The 10,127-nt window shown below is 44.1% G+C and overlaps 1 protein-coding gene across 1 annotated transcript; it reads right to left on the reverse strand.

Moving 5' to 3' along the window:
• Positions 1 to 1,260: 1,260 nt before the first annotated feature.
• LOC134042053 (serine/threonine-protein phosphatase 4 regulatory subunit 3B-like) lies at positions 1,261 to 8,367 on the reverse strand. Its single transcript, XM_062489129.1, is given in 12 exon segments — positions 1,261 to 1,335; positions 1,884 to 2,074; positions 2,547 to 2,685; positions 3,019 to 3,188; positions 3,867 to 4,025; positions 4,450 to 4,591; positions 5,242 to 5,373; positions 5,563 to 5,679; positions 6,459 to 6,572; positions 6,771 to 6,848; positions 7,619 to 8,172; positions 8,175 to 8,367. Coding segments are annotated over 12 exon segments (2,064 nt in total).
• Between the last annotated feature and the right edge of the window lie 1,760 nt (positions 8,368 to 10,127).

A 10,127-nucleotide genomic window follows, 5' to 3' on the forward strand; every position in this document is an offset into this window, starting at 1 on the left:
ATGTTTATCCCTTTGCCCTTCTCTAATTTGGGATAGGACAGTCACCAATATGAGCTATATCTAAATAGCCACAAAAAAGTGTTTGTAACCTGTTTTACAGGCTAAGCAGAGAGATTTGCTTAACTTCTGTAACAGAGAGATTTCTCTAGCAAAGTGAAATCTGAAACAGACAGATGATTCCAAGAAGCACTTGGAACTCATGATTTCATGGCTCCTGCACTCTCACGTATTAAGTGAGGCCTAAATTTCTCTGTATGTGTGGCAGGGGAGGCAATATCTGTTCAAACACATTTGAAATGAACAACTCAAAGAGTTGAAAGTCTAAACTACCATTAAAAAGCCAGTCTTGGTCAAGAGCCGTCGTACAGTTCTTATACTTATTCTAGTTTGGTGGGTTTTGGTTGGGTTTGGTTTTTGGATTTTTTTTTTTAAAGATAAATATATTTTCAGCATAAAATGTCTCAACTAAATGTTATCAACTTTCAATTTAATAGTTGCAAAGTTTGAGGTGTCACCTGCAATTCAGTAGAAAACAAGTAGAAATCTTTTTAAACCCCTCTACTGGCTTGGCTGTGACAGATTGAAAGTGGAAGCCAAGAGTGGGGTTACCCTTTGCATAGGGCGTGTCATCACTGACTGCAACAGTATCTCACAGGAAAAGAAGAAAACCCATCCAGTCAGGTTTCATGTAACATTTTATTGAAATAGAACAAGAGTACAAAGAACACATCTTATGAAATGACAGAGTCCAATTCTAATTCCTGAATTTTACAGCTCAGCATTAATATTGCCACATGCTTCCAAGTGGCGTAAAAACAAGTCCATTGGGATCTCTAATACGAAATAAACTTGTTTGATGCAACAAACTATCTTAGCATATCTCTACTGAAAGCACTGGTTTTTTCCAAACAAGAGCTACAATTCAAACTAGCTACTACCCTAACCTAACTACTAACTAAATCTCCAAAACATAGACATGGCTTCACCTTCAACTATTCCAGGAGCAACTGACCTAACATACGTCACTATATATTACTACTACATTGCATAATATCAATTATATTACTTATATTATCTTGTATTATCTTATTGTATCAACATATATTACCATTACATTATAATTCTATAATAACATCTATGAGAAGAGAGATATATGTGATGGACTGCAGCTGCTTCTGCATTTAAACATTAAACAGTTGCAGCACTGGAAAACCCAGAATAAAAGTTCTGATTTTCAAACTTCTTTGTCCTTTGGGATGGTCAACGAGCTCTTTTCTTTGGAGGTGTCTCATCGTCTTTGTCATCTGGATTATTAAATACTTCAAACAGACGTCTCTGCCAATTAGAAAAGGTACAAAAATGAAATTCCCACATGGACAAAATACACGCTGCACATCTCTTTTGCCCCCAGGTCAAAAGGGGTGTGCAATAAAATGCTCGCCCCAGTTTTCTCTAGCTGCTTGGAAGCTAAGATTTAAATAATGCTCAGCTGTAAAAGCCACAAAAGAGGTATGACTTCCTGCATTTTGTCTGCTTAAAAAAAACTTATTCATTCCCTGATGGGGAATAGATTCCAAAAACGGCAATCCCACCTGTATATCACACACACAGGGCACTAGCTGGGAAGGGAAGCAAGCCAAAGAGTAGGAAGAGTTCAATCCAGCAGAAGAGGCAAAATTAACCTGTGCCCACCAGATGAACAACAGCCTCCAGTCCCACCCTAACCTCCTTAAACCATCCCCTAAACTAGTCAGGCTTTCATTTTTGGTGGAAGTAGTCAGGGATTTGGGTGACTTTATCCCTAAGATACCCTGAACAAGGCTATAGCTGTCTGTGCCGCCTTCCACCCAGTCAAGCCCCAGGAGGCCGCTCTGCTGTCCTACATGAGGATAGGAGCTTCCACCAAAGTTCTCTCCCACCTTGGGGACTGTCACCACTGTGGTCAGGCTTATGCTTGTTGGATAGGAGCCATTGGAGCTTGCTGGTGGCACTGCAGCTGCCTTCTGTTCATCTTCACTGAACTGCAGCTCTTCATCCACCTGAAAGCTCGTTGCTTCTTTGGCAAACATCGCACCAGAAAATACAGGGGGGACCCTGCAAGAGACACAGGGCAAGTGATTGGAGCTTTGCTTGGTGTTTCAGACTCAGCCAGGACAGAAATGGCTTCCAAAGCTTTAGAATGAATTAAGTGACTTGGGGAAGGCAGTCCAGCTCCATCCCTTCTTCCACCCTCACCGCAAACTTGACAAATAGCCAGCTGATAATGAGGCAAACTGAATCCCAACTCAGAAGAACAGAGTAAGATTCTGCTCTCCATAAGCTGAGAGTTTTCTCAGCAGAACACTTAACTTGCTGTCCACATCAGCTCTACTCAAAGAAAGGTAGATGGGGGTTTCCTCTAACCCAAGAAGGTTTCGGCAAGAATGGAACCCAACCCCAATCCCAGCCACCTGCTTCTGCTGCTCTATGGGAAATGAAAAACCAAGGAGCAGGCCTGCAGAATGGCAGTCACTGGCATCCTCATTAGACAGAAACTGGGCCATACCTGTTTGCTTTCTCCTTTGGCCGGTCTTTTTCTTGCTCATATTTTGTCTTCAGTCCCTGGAATATGTGAATGTATTTGGCAGATTCCAGTGCATCAGAGAAGTTCTCAACTATATGTGCAATAAGGAACTGAATGTCCTCCTGAATAAGAACAAAACAGGGCTTCAGTCTCAAATGGTCATGTGCAGAAAGCTTTTCTTTTGCAAAGTAACCGATTCCTTGACTAGAACCCAAATATTCTTGTCAAGAACAAATGGGGAGCCATCAGGTTTATTTTTAGGAAAAGAGCTGAAATCTAGAAAGAATTATTGAACTTCCCTTAGAAATGGACAACGGACTCACCAACATATCCCCATGCCATTTGTGACCGTTCCATCAAAACAGGATGTTTGCTGCTATCTGGGAAACCTGCCTTTTGCCTCTTGCCCTGTAAGGTCATGGACACGTCAGGGCTGAGGCTGCTGCTGAACTTACCTTTTGGATAAATTCAAACAGCTCCAGCAAGGCAGAGTTGAGCAGGTTGCACCTATTGCTGTTGTCCAACACAGCATTTACCACTGGTTCAAACAGGTTTCCCAGAGCGATGTAACGGTTATAAATTTCATCTTTCAGGCCAATTATCCTCCTCATAAAGCGCAGAGCACCTGTGTGAAGAAAGATATTCAGGCATTCAACAACCACATGCCAGGGCTCTCACCTTCCTGTGGAAGAACTGAAAAACCTGCTGTTATCCCAAGAGGAAGATGCCCCCCCTGCAAATCTGCAGAAGCAGATGGGTTGACAGATCACCTTTCTTTCCTTCTCTGACTTTCCTGGATATTAGAAGTTCATGAGGAACCATGAATTACTTTATTACGTCCAGCAGCAATGCCTGCCAGCAGGCATGAAGTTAAACTATTAACTCCCTTGTATTCTTCTTCCTTGTTCCCCTCCCAGAACCAGCCGTGAGTCTTTCAAAACCCTGGTTCACAGCATTTCATTCACTCGCCACAAGGAGAACCAGATTCAGGACATTATTAAGAAAGGACGCAACTCCCACTGAAATGAGGCAAGAAATCTGATTACAAAGGATCCTGTCATGGAGATTTGAAAGGATCCCTGCAGACTTCAAAAGAGACAACAATCCACCGCTCACCAGAAACTGCACTGGTCTGTGCTACAGACAGCTGCCACCTCTGCTTTTCCAAATTCCTTAACTGTAGCCAATGAAACTCAGCAAATGAAGAAGAATTCTGACTTTGAGCGTACATTGGCACACTTACACCTTCCACGCAGGACCCACAAAACCTTTAAAAAGGAAATCACAACAGTTCCATACTCACACAAGGCCAGAAATTTGTGTTTGGATTTCACCAAGAGCAGTGATCTTCTTAGGAGATCTTTGTTCATCATATAAATCCTCATGTGATACTTGTGCCGTTCCACACAAAAGGACAGCAGCTCCAAAACGGAGGCAAGTATTTCTGCTGTTTGATAATTGTCTACAAGAGAAATTCATGCCTTAAGTTGTACCAAAAAATAAATCCTGTACTGTCAGTGAACACTAAGCTCAGTTGCTATTGCATTTCCTGACATCTTGTCAGGGGAGATGTGTTTTACTGGATTGCTTGGGGAAGCAGGACATTGGGTCAGAAGAAAACAACAAACACAACTGTGGATTTTTTTGCCTTCTCAGTAAATATTCTTTCAAATTAGACTACTACAACTATGACATTAATCTCAATATCCATGAAGGAAGTACGTCTTTACAAAGCACGCCATCAAGCTATGCCAGCATTCACAGCATCAGGAAAGGGCTACGGAAACTCCTGCCCACATAATCCCTGTCCCTGGAGGAACAGCAGCTTGCAGCAAGCCTATTCCCAGCAGGCATCACAGGTCTACTGCTGTTTCCAGCAGCGTTACCAGGCCCTTCAAAGGGAAAAATATTTAAATTGTCATTACCTATTTCATACCATTCTTCTGAGGTATGAGCCAGAAGTGGCGCAGTGAGAACATGAATGTAGCGGTCGTAGAAGATATCGAGAAATTCAAATATTTCTAAAAGCTGAAACAACAACAACTTCATTAAACACTGGCATTCACATGCAACCTTTTAAATTCAAAGGAGTGGTAACAGCAGAAGCAGCCTACAAAGAATTCTACGGAGTTCTTTGGGTCTGCAGAACTGTCTTCACACAAGATCAATTGTCTTGCTTTTGGGAAAAACTTGTGGGACATCCAACCAACTGAGCTGTCATTACAAGAATCCCCAGCATGGATGCAACTATATACTGGAAAAAGCATTAGTGACTCCAAGTGCTGGAAAAAGTGTCCTTAAACCATTCTGAAAGGCATGTAGTTTTGCCCAGAACAACATGTAAACCATTTCACAGGTATTCTGGCCCATTGGAATGTATTCAAATCTTTCAGGATTTATCGTCCAGGTGGAGAGAGCTATGGTCAGACAGTTCTAGGGCACTGACACATGGGACTGTGTGGTTTAATACTGGCACAATACCGCAGACACATACGTCTCATTAGCAAAATTATCTTATGGTTGGCTTAATTAAAGTTGTTGTCAGAACACATTCCACTCCATTGAAAAACCCTATAATTTTTTGCCCTCTGCCCACAGTCACAGCCATAGAAAATATCAGGCTTCTAAGTTTGACAAGACTTAACAGGACGTCTCTTCTGCCATTCATGTTCTCTTACACTAAGTGTGTCCATCATTTTCTCTGGATCGATCAGTGCACACAAAATCTCCATTAACTGACGGTTGCCTCCAAATTCAGGGTCGGGGCTACAGATTATCTGCTTAATGACCTCAAAGATGACTTGGGTATCCTGCAAAACAATCCAAAAGAAAGAAATCACAAAGTAATTACAAGACTGGAATGAATTCCCCATTTTCTGCCATTTTTTAAAAATAAAAGTTAAACCAAAACACAAAAATTCAGGTTTCATTTTGCCGGTTATTATCCTGTTTGCCCTAAAACTGGCCTATTCCACAAACTCCAAACCACTTTTACTCACATTCTCACTCTGTCGGGCCTCTTGCATGACAAATTCGTGGACTGTGGCTGGACTAAATTTTACTAGATCAGACAATATATCTGTAGCAGCAGATCTAACTCGCAGATCATCCACTCCCTCACATACAAAAAAAAATAAAGAAAGAAAGAAAGAAAGATTAATTTGTTAGAGTAAATAAAGTTTGGTATTTCTTATTCCATGAAGCTGCAAAGAAGAAGCAGCTTAAAAACTGGAGAACATCTTGTTCCAAAAATTTTCATCAGAAACATGATCATGTTGTTACAGAAAAGCCACAAGGAATCAGGCAAATCCTTTCCCCGCTCTTTTCTTCCTTCAGAAAGGGCACAAGGCTTGCTGTGAATGTAAGAGCCCTAACTTAGGCTGGAAACATTCACAACACCCTACTTGCTGGAATATCTAAGACTTTATTGATATTCTATGCCTGCTGTCCACAATTTATCCATTTGGTACTAAAGGAACACTGTACAAGCCAAGGTGCACAACGGTTTCTAGACCCATTTACAGGCAACAAGAATTCAGACCTTTCCTTAAAGGATGTGATTTTCTCTGATAAAAAAAAAATACAAAACAAAAATGAAGCTTCCACATGACTCTCTTTCACCTTTTGACTACCTTGCCACAAGGACTTCACTGCCCTCAGACTTCTCCATTAGGAAAAGTAAAATAGTAAGAGCGGTCAAGCCAGGCTACTGCAGAGCAGAACTGTGGGCAGCTTCTGGATTCTGGACATTGCCAGCAACCTCCACTCTCAGCAGAGCAAAGCTCTCTAATCAGACTTCCAAAAAGGTGCTCAGCAGATCCAAAAATGTTTTACAAGTCTAAATGGCTGTGAGCTTTTCTAGTTTTATTAAAACCAATTCTAAGTTCTCACTTACCATTAACTTTTCAAGAATTGGAAGAAATCCCAACTTTGCCAAAGTCTGAGGAAATTCATGTCTTGTCTCAGGTAATGTGAAAGACACGGCACACATTTCCTTGAGAAACTTCATCTGGTGCACAGGGGATAAAAAGTTTTGTGTATTTGAGTCGGAAAACTCTCTGAAAGGATTTGTACTGGGGATGGGTGGTGGGGTGCTGTACTGGCTGCTTCTCCAGAAGTGCTTCTGAGACTGCAGAACTCTCAGAACACTTTCACTTTCTAATTCACCCCTCTCATTTAAAGCCTTTGAGGGACCACCAAGACTTACCAATGCACAGCATTGCTCGACAGATGTAGCTTCGTTCATTAATTGTGCAAAAACTTCAGAAAACAATTCCTCATCCTCCTGTGGAGCACACAAAAACAACACCAGTTACACAGTGCCTTCTGGAAACTGAAAGCATGATCTTTCGAGGATCCCACACTGCACAAAGTCAAACTTTCAACACTGCCATTATTTTTATCAGCGAGAAGGCAAATGCTAGAGAACACATCCAGCAGGATCATTTCCAGTTTTTCAGCACTCCTTGTGTGCAGCTGAAGCATCTCCGGGACACCAGAGCCACAGGTAAAGCTGGCCACAGGGCATGATCCCCAAAGATGATCCCTAAATTCATGTCTACAGAGTGTGACATTTCCTTCCCTACTCTGCCCTGCCACCCCTAGGCTTTGCAGATCTGCCCAACCCCATAGACTCCGTGTGGGATTTGCCACACCCACACCCACATCAAAAGGACAGAAAAGGACACTGCTAATTTGTTTCAGACTCCCTGACAGCACTTTGCACATAAACTTCTAGGTAAGCCACTGGTACATTTCTGATGGAAAAAATGCCACCCAAGAGAAAACTTGGGCCCTACTGGACCTGCGCCATTCTTACTACACTGTGAAGATCCCAAGGGGATCAGTTTCCCTCTTTTGCATCTGCAGCATTGCAAGGCACCTTTTCAGTCCATCTCTGCGAGATTAACAGATTACAGGTTGGCTGCAGCATTCAAAACATGGTGCAAATGAAAGTGCCTGTGAATATGGTGTTCGCCAGCTGCAAACCACTTCCAAACTACAGCCGGAGGGATCTCTACAGATCCCATCTAAGCCACATTAAAAAACACTTACCTGCAGCTGAAGTAAAATCTTCTCTTTGCTGGATCTGATAAAGGAATTGAGGGTAGAAAGAGAACCCTCTTCCAAACCCAACGCATTGGGCATGATGATGGCCCGAATGTACTCTGCCCTGGACACCTGGTAGAGCTTTTGCCTGAGTTTAGGGTCTTTGATAGGAATAGCCTCCTGAAGCTTTTCTGCTTTGGTCAAGGTTTTCCTGTAAAATCCTGGCTGAGCCAAACAAGGATCGTACTCAAGGCATCCGGCAACATCCATAATGCAGTCGTCAGAAAACATCACCTTATACAGAATCATTTTGTCCAGGTACAGAATTTTTCTCACGATGTCAAACAGAAGATGCAAGCCTTGGGTGTACTCTAAGTGCTCACAGAGTTGGAAAAGCTGTAGCAGCTTTGCAATATAGCCTTGACTCCTCAAGGCCAGCGCTAGCTTTCCCTCACGGATGCGTGAGAGGCGAACAGAGGTCACTAGCTCTGCAATCTCTCCAAGGCTGGAGAGTTCACAGGTAGGCAGCTTCATGAAACGCCTACGTCTACCCATTTCTTTAGGTGCTCCTCTTCTGCCTCAAGAAGCTCCTGGGTGACTGCCACGGAGTGACAGCAGTACCCAAAGGGGACAAGAGAGAAGCAGGACAGGAGGCCACTCTGCCCTGTCCTTCTGCTGCTCTGCCCCTCCAAGTGCCTCAGGTGTTCCTCAGCCATTGTGATGTCACCTGGGTCAGAGCCTGCTGATTGGTCCATCCCTCTAACTCCCACATTTTAGAATGTTGGGCTCATGACTGCCCAGGGTTACGGTAGATCACCAACGGCTCCTGGTGGTTGCTGACCTTTTGGAACTTCTAGAGCCCCTTCCAGAACCTTCAGTGGGCCTGTAAGAAGGCTGGACAGGGCCTCTTCCCAAGGGCAGGCAGGGAAGAGGGGCAATAGCCTTGAGCTGTTTCTGTTAGATATTAGGAAGAAATGCTGCACTAGAGGAGTGGTGAGGCACTGTCCCCGGTTGCCCAGAGAAGCTGTGGCTGCCCCTATCCCTGGAAGTGTTGAAGGCCAGGCTGGATGGGGCTTTGAGATACCTGCTCTAGGAGAAGGCGCCCCTGCCTATGGCAGGGACATTGGAACCAGACGAGCTTTTAGGTGCCTTCCAAAATTTATCAGCATGGAAGCATGCTGGGACACTTCCCCAGCTGGAGCACTGGAGCTGAGGGCTATGGGCTTTGCAGAAGCAAGAGGCTGGCAAGGGAGGGCTTCAGTGTTAAGGAACCTTCCCTGTCCAACCACCCAGGAGCCCCTCTGGAGTCATTCTCACATCACCTCCTGTGGGACCAAAGGCCTTCACAGGTGTACACTCCACTCTCACCCAGGCAGACCAGGCTTCCTTACCAGCTTAACCCTGGGTTTCCCGTAGCAGAGACACAGATGTCCGGATCCTCAGAACAGTTTAATCATGATGCAGTGACTAAATAACAAAAGAACGCCTCAAGCTGGTGCCTCTGAGGAGGAACCTGAAATAAAGAAACACCTGTGCTTTTATCCCCTCCCCGTCTAAGTTCATGAAGGTCTGGAGCTCATTAGGTTGTACTTTGTCTCTGAGTGACTGGTCCCCTGGCTGCCCCACAGCTCCCTGTGCCCTTTGTAATGCAAAGGGCAGTTCATGGCCTCTTGCCTTGGGCTTGGGCTCCTGCCCCCCCAGAGTTCAACCTGCACCTTGTACTGCAGCTGCATCCTGAGTCAGCTGCACTGAATGTATTCTTGAACATCTAGCTCTCCAGCATCTGCTGGGATAGTCATACAGGTGGCTGCAGGCAACCAAGGGCATTCCTGGGGTGATTAGAGGCCAACTTCCTGATCCAGGTATTAGATGAGCCATCCAGAGGCTGTGGATGCCCCATCCCTGGAAGTGTTGAAGGCCAGGCTGGATGGGGACCTGAGCAACCATGTCTAGTGAGAAGCATCCCTGCTCATGGCAGAGCTGCTGGAACTGCATGATCTTTAAGGTCCCTTCCCATGAAAACCATTCTATGATCCTATCATTTGGGAGAGATAGAAGAAAAGTAATAACTTGAGCGTGGCTCTTTCCTTGTGTTGGCTTGGTAATAGCAGCTGCTTTCATCTTTTCAGTAAGCGCAAAGAGTAATTCAAATTTGTGCAACACCTTCAACATTTCAAATTACATTCTAAGTGTTTGTCTGTCATCATTAAATTAAAGCTGCTCCTTGTCCCTCCATACCACATTCATTAAAGAGCCACTGGCCCTTCCAGCAATAGCGTGCATGCTGCTATGTAGGGAGACATCAGTGATAATGAACAATCCCACTAGACCACTAGGGCTGGAAAGCCTTTTGAAATCAGATGGCCATGAACAGGTCCAGTGTTTCACAATTAACCCTGTGTCCCAGCTTCTTCTACCCATGGTGATGCCTTACAATGAAACAACATCCACGTCCAAGATCATATTAGTATAGGAGGCCATATAAAAGCAGGCATTCAATGGAGGCCTTCAGAGG

Source organism: Cinclus cinclus, chromosome 3 (assembly GCF_963662255.1).
Source record: "Cinclus cinclus chromosome 3, bCinCin1.1, whole genome shotgun sequence".
NCBI classification, from domain to species: domain Eukaryota; kingdom Metazoa; phylum Chordata; class Aves; order Passeriformes; family Cinclidae; genus Cinclus; species Cinclus cinclus.